Source organism: Gymnoscopelus microlampas, assembly GCF_963454915.1.
Source record: "Gymnoscopelus microlampas genome assembly, chromosome: 1".
Lineage (NCBI taxonomy): Eukaryota > Metazoa > Chordata > Actinopteri > Myctophiformes > Myctophidae > Gymnoscopelus > Gymnoscopelus microlampas.
Window position 1 is genome coordinate 27,008,574 of NC_139962.1, and position 22,220 is coordinate 27,030,793.

General features: G+C 40.7%; 1 protein-coding gene across 1 annotated transcript in view; it reads right to left on the bottom strand.

Moving 5' to 3' along the window:
- Positions 1 to 12,371: 12,371 nt before the first annotated feature.
- Positions 12,372 to 22,220, bottom strand: part of rras2 (RAS related 2) — a 31,588-nt gene continuing 21,739 nt past the window's right edge. The window contains exons 2-6 of the mRNA XM_084064030.1: positions 20,054 to 20,141; positions 18,558 to 18,660; positions 15,401 to 15,509; positions 13,551 to 13,669; positions 12,372 to 13,107 (exon numbers count right to left, since the gene is read on the bottom strand). Of these exons, the coding sequence (XP_083920156.1) occupies positions 13,020 to 13,107; positions 13,551 to 13,669; positions 15,401 to 15,509; positions 18,558 to 18,660; positions 20,054 to 20,141 (507 nt within the window). The 3' untranslated portion in view covers positions 12,372 to 13,019. The remainder of the gene's footprint in view (positions 13,108 to 13,550; positions 13,670 to 15,400; positions 15,510 to 18,557; positions 18,661 to 20,053; positions 20,142 to 22,220) is intronic.

A 22,220-nucleotide genomic window follows, 5' to 3' on the forward strand; every position in this document is an offset into this window, starting at 1 on the left:
AATATAGCAAAAATAGCAAATAAAAAAATGTGTTGTTTTTGTTTGTTTGTGTGTTTGGCATATTGTTAAATATGCATGTGCACGATATGACCAGGGATGGGATCTAAAAGGGTTTAAAAGGCGATTGTAGATGTAAAAGAGTGGCTGAATGATTTTTCATACAAGCTCTCAACATTTGCTTATAGAGAAAGAGAAAAAACTAGAAAAGTGTAATCCTCAGAGCACAGGTCTCCGCCAGGCCAGGTTGCCTACTCAGGGCTCACAAACACATCTTGATCACATGATGACCCCAGAGATAATGTATACCGGTTTGTGTTTTTACTGTACGAGCTACCGTTCAAGAGTTCTTGGCCAAAACGTTAAGTGGGCTGTTGTAGCAGCACCATGGGCCCGGGACTGATGTGAAAAATCTGGGGTGGAGGTTCTTCCTAGTGAGTGTGAGTGCAAAGTTTCACAGCAATCGGGAGCTGTGATCATGATTTGTGACATTTTGTGCCAAATGAGCCACTCCTGCAAACTAAGTTTGGACACCGGCTTCGAATGCTATCAATGCATTGAATGGGAGATTATCACGTTTCATCAGACCATTGAATGGGCGAGTAGGTGACGAGTAGGCGATACACGGACCTACCCGCGATTTGTCAGACCATTCATTGGGCGTAATCAGGAGCTACTGACCTACTTTGGAGGCGGAGCAGTCCCCACAACAATATTTACGATTCTGTGCCTATCGGTACATAACTCCAACGGCGCTGAGTAGGCTCAGGCGAGCGTCGCACCGCTCAGGACGGCAACTCGGTCGATTTAGCTCCCTCGGTGGTCCTTCGCGGGGCTCCAGCTCGCCTGAGACTGCGCGCCTCCGTCATGGTCCGAAACCAAAACAACCAAAACCAAAACCGAAACTGAACTATTTAAGTCATCTCCGTTGGTAGGTCAGTATGTCTTGATAACACCGAATGGTCTGATAAATCGCGGGTAGGTAAGTAGGTCGCCTACTTCGCCCATTCAATGGTCTAATAAAAGGTGATAATGTCCCATTCAATGCATTGATAGCATCCGAATCAGGTTGTTTGGAAGGCAATCATAATGGAATCAAATTGGAATGGAATATGAGAAATCTGACAGATACTGTATGTATTGATCACATGACTACAGAGATAAGGTGTACCGAATTGATTGAGGTTTGGACAAAATCTGTAGGAATAGTAGCAAAAAAATGTTTTGCAATAATCAGCCTCATGATGGCGCTATAACAAGAACATTTGAAACATTTGGAGTGGAGGTTCTTCCTTGGCCTACTAGGGATGTGCGTTCAAAGTTTCTCACCGATAGGTCCAGCGGTGCTTGTGTCATTTCGTGCAAAATTTGCACGAAAATTCCGCAAAGTTTGAAAGCCAATCGTAATGACTTGTTTTCTTAAAGGTTTAATTACAATAATGTAAAATATACATACTACTGTCTTTGTTTACTTCTGAAAACTAGTTGATAGTCCAATGTTGTTGTTGTAACGTAGGATGGTGAACCCCCCAAAATGTCCCCAGCAAAATGTGTTAATACAGCATCGCAGTCATTTGAACCACTTTATCGATTTATATGTTGGCTATTCAAAAATTGCAGCTGTACTGCTATTTTGTTTACATTTTTGAAAAATCTTGAGTTGTAAAACTGAATTGTAAAAAAAGTTTTTTTTTTTTCCCACACAGAACCAGAGATAACGCGATCCGAAGATTTACTGCTCCATTCACTTCCTGGTTAACTTATTACTTAAAAATCCTGTATCTCGGCTCCTGTGTACCTTTTTTTTTTACTATGTATTTTTGGCCGAGACATGTTATTTTCAAAGACGGATAACAAATGTCAACGAGGTCACGATGACCTTGTTGACATTTGTGAAACCACACAGTGAAACCCTCCCTGATTAGCAACCATCAGGGGATCGATCATACTGGAGATAAATATTTGGTGACTACTTGAAAAGGTTATAAAACACAAAAAATCGCTGGCAGTGGGTGAGTTTATTAATGTATATACTCTGGCAGTTAAAGAGTTAAGGATCATGCAACCTTTGTAAAGTTTGATTACTAGAAGAGCACTTGTTGCATAGTCCCCAAGTTTGATTACTTGGGGACTATGCAAGTCGGGACCGATGTAAGTCGGGAGTTGGTGCGTCCTCCACAGACCCGCAGACAGACAGACACTTGTGGACTGTCCGAAACACTCTGCACTGCACAACCCCAGGTCATCTGCGACACACAGAAACACACACAGTTGCGAGTATGCTCGCACTCCCTGGGGTACTCTGCGATGCGCACGCCGAGTTTGAAGTCGATTGGTCAAGCGGTTCTCTGACAGATACGCACACCAACACGCACCAAATGTAGATATTTCACACATTTATAGTAGCTTACTTGTGCTGTTCCATTATGCAATGCACAGTCCCCATCCGATAAACATGGGGAATTACAACGTGTGTCAAAACAAACCAACTGTCCACCTCCCATTCACACAAATGGTAAATGGACTGCATTTATATAGCTTTTTTCTCCAAAGCGCTTTACATTGTATTTCACAATCACCCATTCACACACCGATGGCGGAGGAAACCATACACGGCATTAATCTGCTCATCGGGAGCAGTTAGGACACTTAGACATGTAGCCAGGAGGAGCCGGGATCGAACGTGGGACCTTCGGATTCCAAGACGGACGCTCTACCACGCTCTGCCGCCACCACAACACACACCAAACATACCATGTATAGCAGACAAAACAAAACACTGGCTATCCGTCGTAGTGGGAAACATGGGTATGGCAGGGGGTGAGCTGGGGTTTATCAAGGTGAAAATTCCATGGATAGTTGGCAAACCATATGTTGCTTGGGACCAAGTGGTAGAGGGAGGGACGGACGGACGGACAGACACAGCCATCCTTAGAGCTCTGCCATTATTCTTGGTTCTCTGTGTTCTTACCAGAGGGGACCATGAATACAGTATGAATCTGAAGTTTTGATTTAATATTGATTTCATTGCACAGCTATAAGACCCTGGTATCCTTGAAACAATACCTCATCCTGTAAGGGTGACCTATTATGAAACACCTGCTGAGGGGAAAGTGGGTGCATGTTTTTGCCGTAACCTCTGCTCTCTCTCAATCAATTTTTCTACATTGTTCATTTCTCTTTCACTGCTCTGGAAGTGGTCTCTTGAGATGCTAATGTACTGGACCAGAATACCAATAACACATGAACTGAACTGCTTACAGGTGAGTAAATAAATTATATATATATATACACACACACACACACACACACACACACACACACATACACATATATATATATATATATATATATATATATATATATATATATATATATATATATATATATATATATATACACACACACACACACACACACACACACACACACACACACACACACACACACAGTGTGAGTGTGAGTGTGTGTGTGTGTGTGTACTTATATGCTATATAACATAATACCAACCTACTCATCCTTATCTATTCTCTCAGACAATCAAAGCAATCTGCAGTAAAACAGTTGCAGACTGTGTCACAATAACACTTGGCTCTGGTAGTGGTCTCTTGGGATGCTATAGCACGTTCAGAATACCAATAACAATGTGAAGGCAGGCAAATCCAATGCACTTCTAACAGGTCAGTAAACCAAACTAAATGTGTATATGGGGAGACTGAGGTCAAAAGTAACACTATTTACATTTCCCTTCATAATTCATCTTTTGGTATTAGAGTGTGTATGTATGTGTATATTTTTTTAATAGAGCATGTAAATACATTGGGTAGCCATACGATGGGAGGTGGTAAGGGTCTTCCTTCTCTTCACAATATGCTATACCAGCTCTTTATCTATTCTCAGACAGTTGAAGCAGAATGCAAGACAAAACAGACTCTTGATAGGCTACAACATGAACACTTCTTGAACAACAGACACATGGGATTCGTAGGCCCCAAGATATAAATGTATTAATATTGCACTCACATACAAAGCCCCCAACTTGTATTGGTAGTTCCAACTGAAGTGAATGAATGGATGAAGTAGGCTACTGTATATAGGGCTTATGCTGGAAATGCAGGTTGATAGTTGAAGACAGCAGTGATGGAAAAAGTAAGTACACCAATGTTTTACTTAAGAAAAAGCATCAATACTGCAATGCAGAAATACTCTGTTTCAAGTAAAAGTCCGGAATTCAACATTTACTTGAGTAAAACTACAAAAGTACAGTACCAAAGTAAAATGACTCATCATGCAGAATGACCCATTTCACAAGTTTTCAAATGTATAAATTGTATAAAAACCTTTTGAAAATAGCAGATCTAGAAGCTCACAATGCATGGCATCATGACGCATTGTGAGCTTGTAGATCGGCTATTTTCAAATGGCCGAAATGTATATGGGGCTGCAGTGGTTAATGTATGTTTTGTAATAATAATCGAAATCTACAAAGTAACTAGTAACTTAAGTTTTCAAATAATTGTAGTGGAGTAAAAAGTACAATATTTGCCTCTGAGATGTAGTGGAGTAGAAGTTAAAGTATTGAAATTGGAAATATTCAAGTAAAGTAAAAATGCCTCAAATTTGTACGAAGTACAGTACTTGAGTACATGTACTTAGTTACTTTACAACACTGGAAAATAAATGCATAGCAATGTAGCATAGCAGACTACTATGTATGCACTGACTGACAGATCATATGAAATCAGTCCCAATCAATGCACCTGACAACTAGCTATTTGCGCAGCTGTTTGCAATCATAGCAATCATAATGATAATTAAGAGATTGACTAAATCATGATGCCAGTACCTGAAGGCAGAACTGTCCAAAAAATAATACCGAGGCACTGAAAAGCGTTCTCTTCTCTTACCTGTCATAACTCCATCTACTGTAAGACAAGCTCCTGTTGCTGCTCACTCCGTCCATGACTCGACTTTTCTTCGGCGAGAAGAGAAATCAAACGATACTTTACTGACTGATAAAGACTAACTACATGTAGTGTATATACGAATAGAATAGCCTTGAATAAAGAGTAGAGGGTCTGTGGAGACGTGGTGTTACGGGCTAAACCATTATCGAGTGGACAGGGTACGAAGTCTAGCCCTGAAACAACATGACTGTCTTCAACCTGGTGTTTGTACTTTCTCCATTTACGGCCCGGTACATCTACATAAGCGTTCAGATTTCAAATATAAAGTGCTTACCTCATAGCCACGGATGTTACAATTATGTACGGTCCACCAGAAGTACCCGTATGTTCCATATTGTCCAATAAAAATCATTTTAAATCTGGTCGGTGGCACTTTTCTCATAAAGTTATAATGTATCAGAGTGCAATGCACCTTCCAACCGATAGGGTCGCGTAGTTGAAATATGGCGAAAAAACTAAGAAAATGGCCACCAATCGGATTAAAATGCTTTTTATTGAACAATACGGAAGAAACGGGTACTTCTGTGGTCCCGAACAGAATTGTAACATCCGTGGCCACGGGGTAACCACTTTATATTTGAAATATGAACGTTTATGTAGATGTAGGGCCGTAAAGGGAGAAAGTGCAAACACTAGGTTAAAGTTCCATGACGGTCCGTCGTGTGGTCCATGGCTAGGTGAAGTCCTGTACGCCAGGACACGATGATGCAGATTTGAGTGTTTAATTTTAGTCTGCATTCACAAAATGTCATACTGAAAAACTACACATAACCGTAATGACATAGGCTACCGCTACAAATAATCGTAAGAATAATGTCTCATTCACCTGCGGGCTGCGATGGTTGATCTAGCCATCGATTGCCAAACGTTGGTTTATTCTTTTCTGGACCAATGGTCAAAAGGCGACAGGGATGAGGTACAACCATAGAGTTAAAGTACAACAGGTTCAGATGAATAGATCGGTGGGTGACCGTGACTCTCTCTCCTCTGCCCTGTGTAGTTCCTATGCCTCTATGCACCGGCAACATGAAGGTAGAGTAGGAGCTTGACAGTATGGTGTGTACTGTAGTGTTGTTGTCCCAGTTGGTAACAGGATAGGTGGGCACTATCTGGGCACCTCGATGTAAAATTGGCTATATAGTCCAAAATGTTAATATATATATATATATATATATATATATATATATATATATATATATATATATATATATATATATATATATATATATATATATTTGGAAAACGTTTTTAAGTAAAGTATACATGATGATTAGAGCATGCTTACACATTTGACAATTAAGGTCTAATATTTCTACAATTGCTACAAATTGCTACAAAACCTGTATGTCCATGCATTTGGGGGCATAAACAATAAGTTGAAGGATAACATTAAGTCTGATAATGATGTACTGTGCATGTTCACATCATGTATACTTAATACTTATATTTTATTTTTAAACATTTTGGACAAAATAACCAATTTTACATTGAGGTGCCCAGATGTCCCTAGTGCACACCTATCCGTGACAGTTTACTGCTCTACTTCCCTGTCAGAATGGGTCTTTCTTTTTTATTTGTCTGTGTTCCCTTCCCCCCTCAATATAAATGATCAATACTGTGTGTGTGTGTGTGTGTGTGTGTGTGTGTGTGTGTGTGTGTGTGTGTGTGTGTGTGTGTGTGTGTGTGTGTGTGTGTGTGTGTGTGTGTGTGTGTGTGTGCGTGCGTGTGTGCGTGCGTGCGTGCGTACGTGTGTGTGTGAGAGAGAGAGCTTCTAGATCGGCTATTTTTGGAATTATTAGGATTTATTTATTTTTGTAAGTAGTGAAAATAGCCGATCTACAAGCTCACAACACGTTGATGTAGATGGGCTATTTTCACAATCTTCTAATGTTTTTCAAAACAATAAAAAAAATCCTAATAAGATTAGGCATAAGGGATAAGGCACCACACAAGATGGGGCCCTTAAGTATACAATAGGGTTAAAGTGGTTATACTGACTTATGGTAAATTAACACATTTTCCAGGGAACTCCCCTGGGGACCTCACTTTAAGAACCACTGCTTTATACTCTCTCTCTATTCAATTAAAGTGTCAAATCACAACAAGTTGTCTCAAGACACTTTACATGTAGAGAAGAGACCCGACAGTCCCACCCTGAGCAAGCAATTTTGCGACAGTGGCAACGAAAAACTCTCCCTTAACTGGAAGAAACGTCAGGCAGACCCTAGGCTCTAGGGTGGGGGCCTTCTGCCTCGACCGTCTCTCTCTCTCTCTCTCTCTCTCTCTCTCTCTCTCTCTCTCTCTCTCTCTCTCTCTCTCTCTCTCTCTCTCTCTCTCTCTCTCTCTCTCTCTCTCTCTGTGTATACACATGCACATACTATATCATTATCATTGATCCACATTTCTCTAGCTTATCTGCCTTTTTTCTTTTTCTGTAATTATTTAGATATAGCAAGATTGCGAGAAGAGAACCTCCCTTTGATTGATTGATTTATTGATTGATGTACTTTATTTAGTAAGACATGAGAACAACAGAACATGGAAGTACAAATTCACAATACAAGGTCTACTAAACTGGAAGACTCATTGATGAATTTTGTAATGTTTTATTGTTGCAACTGACTGCTGATGTGCCAAAGACAAATTTCCATTTTATGTCAATTTGATGGACATAGAAGATGAGATCCCCATGCACACAAATCATGATGACATATAAGAGACAGACAGATATACACACTACTATACATAACGTCATACAATCAGCTTACAGGTTACTGGTATGAAGAGTGAAAAATATGTACAAGAGAAGAAAAAAAATGGTGAGGGGGGGTGGGGGGGGGGGGGGGTAGGTTAAGACTTAGACAGGGGCCATTTTCGAATTGCAGCCTCCTGAAGGTGTATCTTTAGGGCAGTTTTGCATAGCATGAGAACAAGTTCATTCCCTTTGTTGAGCCAAATCTGGGTTGAACATGATTCGTGGAGCTGCCTCTGGTGTTATGATCGTAGACTTCATTAACATTTTGGGTTAGGGTTAGGGTTAGTATTTTGACAAATAATAATAATAATAATAATAACTTGGATTTATATAGCGCCTTTCAGAAACCCAAGGACGCTTTACAGTACACACAATAAACAAATTAATTGCCAAAAGCTTGAGTAAATAAGTGTCTCTTCAGTGCGGACTTAAAGGAGTCCAGTGTTGGCATCTGGCGAATCTCCATTGGGAGAGAGTTCCAGAGGTCAGGGGCTGCCACGCTGAAAGCTCTATCGCCAAGGGTCCGCTTGTTGCTACGAGGGGTGGTGAGAAGCCCCAAGTCGGAAGACCTCAGGTCCCGCTCTGGGATGTAATCGTCCAGGAGGTCCGAGAGGTACCCTGGGGCTAGGGCATGGCGAGCTTTATAGGTGAGGAGGAGTAGTTTGTAAGTGATGCGGAACTTGACCGGAAGCCAGTGGAGGTGTTTGAGGGTGGGGGTGATGTGCTGCCAGCGTTTGGTGCGGGTGAGCACTCTGGCAGCTGAATTTTGCACATACTGCAATCTGTCCAGGGTTTTATTGGGGAGCCCGAACAGGACACCATTACAGTAATCCAGGCGGGAGGAGATGAAAGAGTCTCCTCCCAATTGGTATCCCCCAAATACAGGGGATACCAATGTTGTGGTGTATCTTGAAGACCAGGCCCATTGTAAGTTGCTGTACTCTGTCCTCAACCCTAAGCCATCCAATCCTAGCAAAATGGGCAGGGGTTAGATGGGTTTTGTGATTGAGGCCAAGAAGTAGCCCTTCATGTTTTGGTCGACTGCTGCAGCCTCCAGGAAGGGTGGTTGCTCACCAGAATAGGACGATATCTCTCTCATTTTGTCTGGAGGTTGGACCTGTTGAAATGATCGCCCTTAATCCTACGGAACAGCTATTGCTAATTGTATTAGCTTTAGCTATCAGTGTTTGCTGATACATATTACAGGGAGCGGGGAGTTTGACCACATAATCCCACATAATGTAGCTCTAAGCGCAAATTCAATAAAGAAGATCTCTGAGTTGTCATTCGCAGCTAAGTATGTGCACTTCTAGCCAATCTGCAGTCAGCCAATCAGGCAGTTGGACTCCGCCTTTCAATATCACTGCCTCAGACATGCCATTCTCTTTCCAGCATGCAACAAGCAACCCACCTCCATCCCCAAACTCCACCATGCCTCAATCGTCTAGAGTTGAGAAGGAAGGAGGTTCTCTGCACTGCCACCACCAGCGTCTAGACTCCGGGGGGGTTCTCCCTATTCAGCAAATCTTATACATATGTACGTTGCATATGTACGATAAATGTTAACGGAGTCTAATTGCCAAATATGTTTATTGAATAATAAAATGTTTTATTCAATAAAATTCTCATTTACAACAACTCAATCTCTCTCTTATTGAAATAGACCACCATCAGAAACCGGCCTGTTTGATGTAGGATCTGAGATCCCACAAGGGTTGCTGCATGACACTATAATCTGGACATATGATGATACACGAAAGAAGAAGATGCACATCAGACAAAATGTGTGCACATTTCACCTAGTAGCCCATCTAGTAGCTTATTATGAAACGCTTGCTCAAAATTACTTTAAATTTACTTATCCTCTTCCTCCCGGTTAAGGCCTCAATCATACAGTGCCACTGAACCCTGTCTCGTGCTTTGGCCTGTGCTTCGTCCAAGGAAAGACAGAGCCATCTCATTAAGCTCCAATCTCAAGGAAACTTTGGGTAACCTTTCATTGGGCATCCTCAGTACATGACCGAGCTATCTTGCGTTCTTGCTCAAAATAACTTGGCTTTACTCACTTGTGTCAGTTGTGTGACTTGCTCAAACATGAGCAATTCTTCCTCAATGGAATGAAGTTATCCCAAAGAGGAATTTAGTGTTTGGACTAGACTGGAGCCCAGTGAGTATGCGTCTTTTAACATATCAAGGCTTCAGGGGGGGGGGGTGTAATTGATAGAAAATAAGTGATATTTTGGGTGAACTACTCCTTTAACTTGATTTAGAATCTAGGATTGAATCGACATCGTCCGCATCTCGAAACATTGATATACAATGTATTTTTGGTCCAGAAAAGTCAACATTCAACGACAACGTATGTGTGGTTTGCGGAATACAATGGCAATGTTTTTCTTTGGCGACCTTGTTACGCGTATTGCATGCCTGCTATTGATACACATGAGGATAGGAGCGTTGTATTTGGCTAGTAGTGTAGATCCCATTAGCTAGACAGATTGTGCCGATTGGTTAGTTCTGGTCCGTAGCCTCGCGACAAGTGTATTCCATAGCCTGATTGCTCTGCGATAATTACTTCACAAAAATTGCAGTTGTCTTTGACAGATTTGAAATAGTAGTACTAGCAATAACTTGAGATTGCACACACGCACGCACATAGATTGAGTGCAATATCTCCATCTGGCAAAGATAACAAGGATAGGTGAAACCTAACATGTGGCTGGCCTGTGTATACATACCCATAATGTGCAAAATTGTGCTCAATTTGTTGGTATAATCAGTGGTAGTAAAATGGTCTGTCACACATTTTGTGGCTCTATTCTTAACATAATACATTACAGCAAGAATCATAACAAACATGTTGATGTGTATTTTGCTGATCCTTGAGTAGCTTTCTGTAGACGAAAAACCCTATTCATTTACCCTAAAAAGTGACCCTGAATAGTCCAAATGTATTGTAAAGGACATGTTTCACACTCACAGTATGACATTCCAACAATCTTTGATGTAGATCATTTTTCACAATGACTTTAACTAGTGGCAGGAAAAAGTACGGTAGTGCAGTCATATTCAGAATGACATTAATGGCTCAAGATAAATATGTCACCCTGTTTGCTCATATTTTATCGTCCACCATGAATCTATTTTAAACAGGAGTCAACAACACATTTGCATTTGAAACAAAAAAGGAAAAAAAATCTTCCCCTTTTGGCTCAATCACATATTTTATTATAGCACCAGAAGCTATACATGGGGCAAGTGCCATGGACATGGAAATACACCAAACAAAACTCTATGATTTTGATGTATACTGGAATCTGCAAAAACATGGGTGGTGGTTCTTTCAACCCTCATTCATCAGAATAGTTTTTTGTGACCTAAAACTTCCTTGTCCAGAGTAGAGCTCACCAACCATGGTCATCTGATGAACATTTTACACCAAGGATTTTCCTGAACATCTCAAGGTCAGTCATTTCCATGACTACGCCACACAGTAAAATCTGTGTTCATTGACACTCCAGATATTACAGTGTATAAGGAAAACATTCTTGGTCACATCTAAGTAAAGAATCCAATTTAGCTAATTTTGGCCAACAATCATCTTCAGTTAAAAACAATCAAGAGAATTAAATACTCCTCTTTACATATACACACATCTGTTCTGTGCCGTGAAAGCATATTCACTTATAAACATATAAAAATACTTGTCAACTAGTTTGATAAGAAAATAATGTATAAAAGTAGAGTAAAAACATTTAATCAAGTCTGTTACTTCCATCATCTGATTTTCTTTTTTGTTGTATATTACAAGGTGATTTAAACAAACAAGATTGCAGTACTTCATTGTTATGCCCAAACAGAAATACAGATGTGGAAAGGAATGGCAGAGCAGTATCCAGGCGGATCCATGGCGATTAGAACTTGACAGGTCAGACGAGTTCATGTCCCATGATAGACTGATGGTGTAAAGGCGTGCATCTCAAAGTGTCTGCTTGTCATGGCTTCCCATACAGTAGAAAGGCCTATAGGCATGTAGCCTGGTAAACCCTCCCTCCGGAAATCTCATTTCAATCGAATTGAAATGAGATTTCCGGAGGGAGGGTTTACCAGGCTAATAGGCATGGGGAAATATCATCAAATGTTTCAAGGGACTTAAAAAAAAAAGATTGCCAGCCATATTATTGGAATGATAATGTTGCTCTATATTAAAGACCTAATAGCCAATAGACATGAATAAAAGATACATTTTATGGGAAGGATGCGAAATGATCATTCTGAAAGGTTCTTCATATTAGTTATTTTGTACTGATTTTCATTTGCATACAGAGCCTACAAATGTTGAATTTTGGTCTGAAATGACTAAAGACTAAATGATAAGCTTCAAATGATTTTGCCTGTACTGCTTGTCAGGGTTTGAAAAAAGCAAATGTGTTTAATTGTGATTGAACTGTGACTGACAGGAAAGAGACAGAGAAGAATGGATTCAGAAAAAAAGACTACCTACATTCAGGAGAAATGGCATTTGATTTAAAATCTACAATCTGTAAGACTTGAAATGCAAATACATTAGACAGTCCATATTTGGCCATTGAGATGAAAGAAGAATCCACAGATAAGGTTTCGAGTCCACTGTCATTATAACTTTAAGGGCAATCTAGATGTTACTATATATATATATATAAATATATATATATATACACACATACACACATCCTTATATATTTATTTTCCATATATGTAAAACCAAACTCAATCTCACACACTGTACTGTGGTGATTTAATAAGTCATTAGAAATACACTTTGAAAATCACAACAAATATCACATATGTACAGTAGCAGATTAGCACATGGGAGTAAAAATGAATATGGCACAACATACACAAAGCTTAAGATAATCTCTGTTCAGGTGAGACGGGAAACAAGAACAAACTCATTAACATTCTGGCTATATGTTTCTCATTCAATCTCTGCAAAAAAGTACAAATGTCACTACAAGGCAAGAGAAGTCCTTCAGAATATAAAAACAATTAATTTGTTAAGCGGATTTAGAAGGCAATATTTAGTGTTGGGGACTCTCTCGTGTGTATCAGATTATTGTTGAAGGTAGAGTGGTGTTAACATTTGGCATTGTCAGTTGTCCTGGGAACAGCGGCTTCTGATCAGAGCATGTCAGAAAAAGCTGTCTGAAGTCATGCACGTGGAAAAAAGGCAGCGGTCAGTCATCCACATAGGATGTGATGTCAGGCAGAGGTTTGGGGTGATTGGAAGTGGCTGCATGAGTTACAGTGATAAGGCCCACTCAGACGATCACACAGTGGCAGCCACTCTTGTCTTTTTCTTTTCTTGAAGGTTCCGGTGAGGGTGGGCATTCCTGTTCCTGGAATTTCCTGGGAGATGGGGAGGGGGGGTAGTACAGTCATTGTTTTTGATCTCATCATTCTGACAGTTTTTAAAAAAAATCTCTATGCATTCAGAAAAGAATAAAACAAAAATGCATATAGATGTGTATGTATTCAATCTGGACCAGAGTAAAATCTAATGTATATACTTTGCTGTCAGGCAGAAATCTCTTTTTATGTTTTTAGCGACTTAATGCCCTCATTTCTCACAACGTGAGAAAAAAAATGACAGTGAAAGTTAAAGTGGTCAAGTGTGTCTGTGGGTTTTACACATCACAAATTATTTTGTTTGTTTTTTCATTTCCTGGAGAGTTTTGGACATACAAGGTTTCCACCCGACAGCGATGATATGTAGGCTAAATAGGCCTCGAGGTTGATGAATAATAATAATAATATGACACAAGTATACTTCCTGGGATGAAAGAACCTACCTGATGACTCTAACCAGCTCGTGGAAAGCTTGGTCTACATTCATACGGATTTTGGCTGACGCCTCCATGTATGTGACCTTCAGCTGTCTGGCCAACTGCTGGCCCTCCTCCTGGGTTACCTGAGAAGGGAAGGCAGAACTATGTGTTTTGGGTGTGTGAGCTTGTCGCCATTGATTTTTTGTGTTTTCCCCCCCGTAAATGAATACCCTACTTGATCATACTACAGCGTCACACAAAACAGTTTTGGACATATGACGTTTCCACCCGACAGAGACCAATTTTGAACACAACCAAAAGTATGTACAGTTGAGTTTAGTGATTGCTCCAGAACAGATCACTAACAATTACTATGAAGCACTGGTGTCCTCTGTTGGCTGGGCTGAGAAATGCACCATGAACTCCACAGCAGGCACATTATCTTGTTCTGAGGACTGTTGTTATCAAATCAAGGATGTTGAACTGTAGCTCATAGCCCGTCACTTCATGCCACGCTATGTGCTTGTAGATCTGCTATTTTTGAAAAATCGTGAAAATGTGTGCAAATCATAGATTTTAAAAATGTTGACACAAATCTTCTCTTATGAGAGTCGCTGGCACAAAACATTTTCAGATGGGGGTCTGCGGCCAAATACATATCAATTTGGAGGTCCTTGACTTTAAAAGGTTTGAAAACCACTGACTTAAGCCCTATACTTTGTCATTCGACATACAGAAAAAAACGGCAACGCATCATGATGGAACGCATTGGGAGCTTGAAGATTGGCTATTTTATTGTTTTGTTGTACTTTTGAGAAAGTGTTCAAAAACGTTTTTGAAACACTTTGTACATTTTTTAAAATAGGTACGCTAAAAGGGACATACACACACACATATATTTGATGAATGCCACTGTTCAGCCATATGCCTGCAAGGCACCAGTCCACCATGAGGGGGTGATGTGGATTCACGCCAGGGAGTGAACTGCAGCTGCATACCAATAAAGACTACAGCAAAATAAGCTGCCTCCTTTTTAACAAACTCCCTCCTCTCTATCCCTCTATGCCAGTATCTTACAAACAATGCCATTTTTGAGTTGCGGACACATTTTTATTGGGTCGCAAATAAAAAAACACTTATTACTTATTATTATTTCAAAAGATAAAACAAACAAGGTTTTCATCAAAAAAACTAAGAAATACAGAAAATGGCAGATCCACAAGCTCACAACATGTCGCCAAGCTTGTAGATCAGCTATTTTCACTATTAAATAGGGCTTAAGTGGTTAATTCACAATGTATTCTTGTACGCTTGGGTCCCGGGAAACAACAAATCCTCTTTTTTAGGAAACACTACTCTATGCCTTTCATGACAACAAATTCTAGAGCCTTTCTTTTTCCTCTTTCACTCACAACCTCCTCTTTCTTCATGTCTAATTGTAGCTGCAATTCCTGTTTTTTAATGTATAAATATTAACACCACAATAGGACAGAATTTCTAGGCGGTAACAAACTACATTTATTTGAGTACTGTACTTCTTTTTAGTATCTGTACTTTATTTCTTACTTTCACTCAAGTACATTTCAAAGACAAATATTGTACTTTTGACTCCACTACATTTATAGGGAGGGAAAACGTACATTATGAATTAAACACTTAAAGCTACTATATCGTCTCTGTTGGGTGGAAACCTTCAAAACTGTTACTTTTCAGGATTCAAATTCAAAAAGTAGAAAAAGTAGCAGATATACAAGCTCAAAATGCATCCCAAAGCGACAATTTACGAAAAAGAAAAAAAGGTTTCTGCCCGACAGCAACGATATAGAGAAAACAGCAGATCTACAAGCTTGTGTTGGACTGACATACACACTTACTTGTCTCTGCTGCTCAAGATCTGCTTTGTTCCCTACGAGGATCATGGGGAATTCATCTCGGTCCTTGACTCTGAGAATTTGTCTTTGGAATTTGTAGATTTCCTCAAAGCTGTGGAACACAACATTCAATAAAACAATTTGGCTAATGCACTTTACACAAAGAGATGACACTGTGTTTGTACGCACACTTGTCTGAATACGTGTGCATACATGTGCAGTGCACGCATTCCTGGGCGGGCGTGCGCGCACACACACACACACACACACACACACACACACACACACACACACACACAAAACCACATGTATATGTGCATGTGTGCAGAGAGATTAAATTGGTGCCTCTGAACTTCAGGATCTCAGTCAAACCTCCTAGGAATGTAAGCTCTTCACCACATACAGCGCCCCCCCCCCACACACACACACACTCTCTCCCTGGCACCAAGTAGATGAGGTCAATGCTTCTGTGAATCAAGCTAAGAGGGTTAAACAAGGGAGCAAAGAGGGAGAAATCCAGACATCTTCTATGGTGCTCCGTGCAGCATTGCAGAAACACTTGTCTGATAGCTCCGACACTTTCTGAGCTCCCTGTTGCCTTGCAGGCTGTCTCGCTAATTCAGTGCTTCTCAGAGTGGGGTCCCTGGGGTCCTTGAGAGGGTTCCAGGGGGTCCTCACCTCAAAGTGGGGTCCCCTGGGGTCCTTGAGGGGGTTCCAGGGGGTCCTCAGCAAAATTAGGAACAGTTTAATTTCACTATCACCCACTAGAAGATAGCCCAATGAGAGAATGTATAAGAATGACTATTCCGCTCTCTCTCCCACCTACAATGTAGACACTAGACAGTTTGTAGAATTCTGTTCTAAAAGTCTAATCTGACAACAAACATTTTCTCACAAAACTCTTTTCAAATGGGGTCTGCGGCCTAGTACGTACGTATTACTATAAATCCTGTCCTTGACATGAAAATGTTGGAGAACCACTGCACTGTGTCACAAACGTCATGTGCACCACCGGAACCAAACAGCACACAGACAGTGCATAAAAATGTCACCCAGGAGAAAAAGAAGCACACTCAGACCACAAAACCCAGGACAGCATTCCAGCCAGTGGCCCACAGACAGCTCAGTGAGCACACAGTCAATCTGGAAAGACTTGACTAATAGAAATGGAGGAAGGAAAGACTGTTTACAACGTAAACACTAGGAGGGGGTTGTAGAGTACGGGTGGGGGACTACAGCTCACTGCACTGCTGAACACACACACACACACACACACACACACACACACACACACACACACACACACACACACACACACACACACACACAGGAATGTAAAGGACAGACTACTACACAACAGTACAATATTACACAGAACACAGAAAGTAATCACACCCAATGAACTCTGTTGTATGCGTCACATCGCCACATTGTTAGCTTGTAGATCGGCATATTTTTAAATGTTAAAAACGTAGAATTTGATGATATTCTTTTAATTTTCTTTATTCACCTATAATGACATGCCTAAAATAGGGATGCCAGGATTACTGTATGACTATAGGCCACAAGATCACACACACAGCGGGTCCCCAGCTAAATAAGTATAGCATAAAATGGTGTTTAACCCATTATGACCTGAGGCTGATTCTACAAATGCCTTCTAAATCAGTAGTTCTCACACTTTTTAAATATTTGCTATTTTTGAATAGCCAACGCAAAACTTTTAAATGACACAGATGCTTCCCCGGTTTTAACGGGTTAACCAATTTAATCCCTATATACACATCGGTTATTTGAAAATCTTGGAGAAAAAAAAGTTTGGAATATTCTTTTTAACAACACAAATCCTGTATGGGGCTCTCTGACACAACATTATTTTCAGATGGGGGTCTGCGAACAAATACATATTAATTTGGGGGGACTTTGACATGAAAATGTTTGAGAATCACTGGGTTAAACAACATGAGCATAAGCAACTAGCCCAAGAAAAAAAGAAAAACGCAAACCGCAACTACCAATATTAACAAGGGACACTTTACAGATAAACAAGTCGCTTATAATAGGCAGACTTGGCAACACTGTTGGTCGCCTAACAATGGAACCAACTTATCGGGGTCTTGATAAACAGTTTACTTCAGGCTTTAACCCACTGAACCATTTCTACACTGACTCAGTCATGTACTCTTTCATCAGAAGTTCCCATAGCTATAATACAGTCATAACATAAAACAAATACAATCTTGTAGAGGGTAGATGAGAGAAAGTGGAACAGGGAAAGGTCTATCTATCACATTTAAACTAAAAATGGTTACTGATTAGAAAGTTTTATTTTGAACACATTGACATAACAACTGGACTTTTGATGTCAATATTTTCTAAGCATAAATGCTGTAGACGGGTGAAGGGTGGCATTTTGATTCATGAATTAAGGAAAAAGGAGTACTAAAGCCAAAAAAAAAGTTTGAGAACCACTGGTTTAAACTCTATTGTGAAAAAACTAAACAAAAAGTAGACCGTGTTAAGAGAAACCTTTGAGGGAGGAAGTAGTGAAAATGACAGAGAGAAAGAAAAAGGCAGAGTCCGGAAGTCGTGAGAGTTTTGAGATTTATGTTTTGAACAAGAGTGAGAAAAGGAGGTGGGCGGGGATTTGGGGCACGATGCCCGATTCATACTTAGTCCACTACGTCTCAGAGGCAAATATTGTACTTTTACTCCACTACAATTATTTGAAAACTTTAGTTACTAGTTACCTTGCAGATATAAAGTATTATGTTATAAAACATACATTAACCACTTTGGCCCTATTTTATACCTAGGCTATTTGAAAATAGCCGATCTACAAGCTCACAACGCGTTGTGAGCTTGTAGATCTGCTATTTTCAAACATTTGAGTACTTTTCCTTTTGGTACTTTTAAGTACATTTTGATACCAATACTTGTACTTTTACTCAAGTACATTTTTAATTCCGGACTTTTGCTTGTAACGGAGTACTTCTACATTGCAGTATTGATACTTTTACTTAAGTAAAACATTTGAGTACTTTTTCCACCACTGCTTGTACATCCGCTATTTTTGAATGATTTAGAACGCATTTGTACTAGAATGGGCCTCAGGTCTTAACTTTGAAAAAAAGGTCCAGATGGAGAAAGTGTCACTCACCTTCCTCTGTCAGTGACTGAGAAGACGAGCAGGAAGCCCTCCCCTGTCCTCATGTATTGTTCTCTCATGGCTCCAAACTCTTCCTGCCCAGCCGTGTCCAGTACTACACACACACACACACACACACACACGATTGCATTACTATATTTGTGAGGACGTAAGCCTGGGTTATACTTAGTTGCGTGCCAGTGTCATACTCAGTGAATGGCAGATCTACAAGCGCTCAACGCGTCACAGCTTGTATACCGCAATCTGCTATTTACAGCATGCAACACCAACGTGCAACCAAGCATAAATCAGGCTATAGACTTTTAGGATGGCGATTTTATGAATGCCATTCTTTACAATCCTAACCCTTAACCCCTAAAGCTCAGAGCCTGTGTCGTGAGCTTATAGATCGGCTATTGTTGTGGTACGCGACACCAGCGTGAAACTAAAGTATAAATCAGGTATAACTTTAACCACCCAACCCGCTATACCTAACCTCTAAATACCTAATCCTTACCCTATCCCCAACCTGAACCTAAGTGTAACTCTTAACATCTTTTTTTAACCATAAAACAACCATTCTCTTGTGGAAATGGAAATTTGCCTTTGGCTCACTGGCAACCAGTATACAAACAACAAAAACACAACTAATACATAGAATACACAATGCAATAAAATACAATATATTACACGCACGCACGCACGCACACAGCTCATGTTGATTTTCTTCATTGTCACATCACAAGTGAAAGTGCGAGTGAAATAATTTTTCGTATAAGCTTGCAACGTTTCACAGTTTCAAGAAAAGAGACATGGGTAGAGAATAGAGGAAGTAACAAGGGAAACAAAGTCAGATAACAAGAAGACACAATATCAAACATACAATGTCAATCGTGAGGTGCTTTGTCAATATAGAAATAAAATGGCAGAGTGCTGTATGCTTCTTGTGCAGTAGAAAAACATTTTTGCAGCAGATATAGAACTCAGTAAGTATAGATAGAAGCATGCATTTAGTTTTATCTTGTTTTCAGTAAAGCATTATGTTGTAGAACAGGGGTCTTCAACGTTTTTCAGGCCAAGAACCCCTTAGCTGAGAGAGAGATGAAGCAGGGACCCCCCACTACATATTGTATAAAATTGTGTTGAAGATTCAACTTTTTCATAGATGTCATAGATAGTTTCATAGACTTGTTTGACAGCACTATCATCAGTGTATGTTGGATTCAAGTTCATGTATTTTCAGACATTTAACCACTTAAACTGTCCATACTTACTAAACTTGACCTTTCACTCTGTACTTGGTCTGCTCTTTATTCCCTCTATACCAAACCTCTTTGCCGAAAATAGTCAATCTACAAGCTCACAATGCCTCGCAGTGCGAGGCGTTGCGGCGCGAGGTGCCCCTAGGGTGTCTGAGGACTCCCTAGGGGTCCCGGACCCCCTGTTGAAGACCCCTGTTGTAGAATATACAGTGACACACACACTGGTCAGAGTCCTAGTGAACTTACTGTCGAGCCTAGCTGCCCTCTCATCGATCACACACTGCTTGGTGTACGAGTCTTCAATCGTGGGATCGTAGTCGGTGACAAAGTACGACTGGAGGAGACAAAAACAAATGTACATGACGTGACTCAAAGAGACAACCGTGACATAGATTAACACTTAACCGGAGTCTCCCAGGGGTCTATACTAGGACCCCTCAGTTTTCCCTTCCCTCTACACCAAATCCCCTCGCCGAAAAATAGCTCATCTACAGCTCACAACGTGTCACAAAGTGACGCGTTGTGAGCTTGTAGGTTCGGCTATTTTCTACAAATGTTTTCCCCAGAATAGGTAAGTACGCTAGGGTTAATGTGGTTAATATACTATGATATGGATATTCTGTATATATCAACCACTTCCTACTTATTTGCAAATAATGCACAGGGCCTTGATGACCCCTGCTAGCTCACACTGAGGAAAAACGGATAAATATGGCCTAACATCAATCATTTTGCATTTTGTCACTGATTTACATTCAGATACCAAACGGATGCATTCAGATACCAAACGCACGCAAGAGACAGGACATTAGCTTCAACATTTACACCAATTAGCCTACATCTAAAGCCTGAACATTCTGTTGAGACTTGCATTCTGGCCCAAAATGGTCTCCCGGTAACCAAAACTGGAAGGGTGGGGCCAGGGACTAGGGAGTTGGAAAGAGGAGGAGTCGTGCATTTTTCACATTTTTCCCATGTTTTGTAGTCCTCTCTCTCCTCAGAGACTAGTTAAGTGGTGACAGCTGAGCCGAGTGTTCAAACCAACACCCTAAAACACAGACCTTCTAAGAAAATGACAACAAAAGGTCTCCGTCTCCTGAACAACGGAAGTAGGCTACAGCAGTAATATTACAGTAGCATGGTGCTGTTCTGTAAAGTGGCATCTGTGTACTAATAGGCCCATATTCTATTCCAATACCTTTATTCTTTCTATAACTTGGTGACTGTGATATCATTAACTTTTCAAATAGTATAAATAGAGCTTGCGTTGCGTTCTTTGACTGGGAGAAAGCAGACGGTGGCTGCAGATAAAATGATGAGGCAGTCAAATCACTTCCCTATCCATGATGTGTGCAGACTGTGCACATTTTCAATCTCTGCATTCGTATTTTCTCACATTTTCCATTATACATCCCTGGCTGGCCTGTACCACGCTATGCTAGCTTTTTGTTGTGGTATATGCCTTAGTCAGACACACACACGCGTGCACACACACAAATGCGCTCACACACACGTATGCGCTCACACACACTCTCCCTGCAGCGCGTTAAGTACGCTAGCCTCCTCAGCGCTGTGTCACATTCACTCACCACTGCTCAATAATTAATCAGTACTACGCTAACAGTGTGTGTATCCTAGAATGCACTTTACTGCACTGCACTGCACTGCCCTGCGTGTCACTGCAGACACCCACACCGAGGAAGAGAGAGATGAGGAACCAACTTATCACATGACCTCATAGCTCCACCGCAACCTCCTATTCCAATTCTGTCAACTAACTCTCCCACTCTCTCGCTCCCTCTCTCTCTCTCTCTGCATCCTTCCATGAGGCTAGCAACTGTACACAGTACAATCCTCAGTGTCAGCGTAACCCCCGAGAGAGTACAAATGGGACCAAATGGACCCGGGTCCAGTTGTACTCTCCCGGAGTTAAGGGTTTTTACAGCGTAAGCGCACTATTCGGTAAGAGCTGCTTCCTGTGATGGATGAGGTGCTTTGCAGTGCCAGCAGCAAGCAGCAGCAGCAGCAACAACAAGGCCAGGCAACACCACTGGGGGCTGGAGTCTGGCCGGTCACAGTTATTACATAATCACCTAATGGTCATTATTTGAGATAATCGCAATTATTTTCGTATAAAACGTCAGAATAGTTTCCATTCATCTGTTGAAAACAAATGTCATACATTTTTCAAACATTCAACAAGAAAATGTTCACTTAAATGAAATTCAATGTATACATGTATTAAATATGGCCCGATTTGGCCGTAGTACATAATTTATTTTGATTCTGTGAGTGGTGCTGGCCACTGCTGGGGATTCCAAGCAGCGATAGGGCAAGGAGAGAGGGGGCTGGGAAGAGTGCTGCTGGGCACGTTATGACTCAGGACCAAGTCGACAGGAATTGTGTGACATAA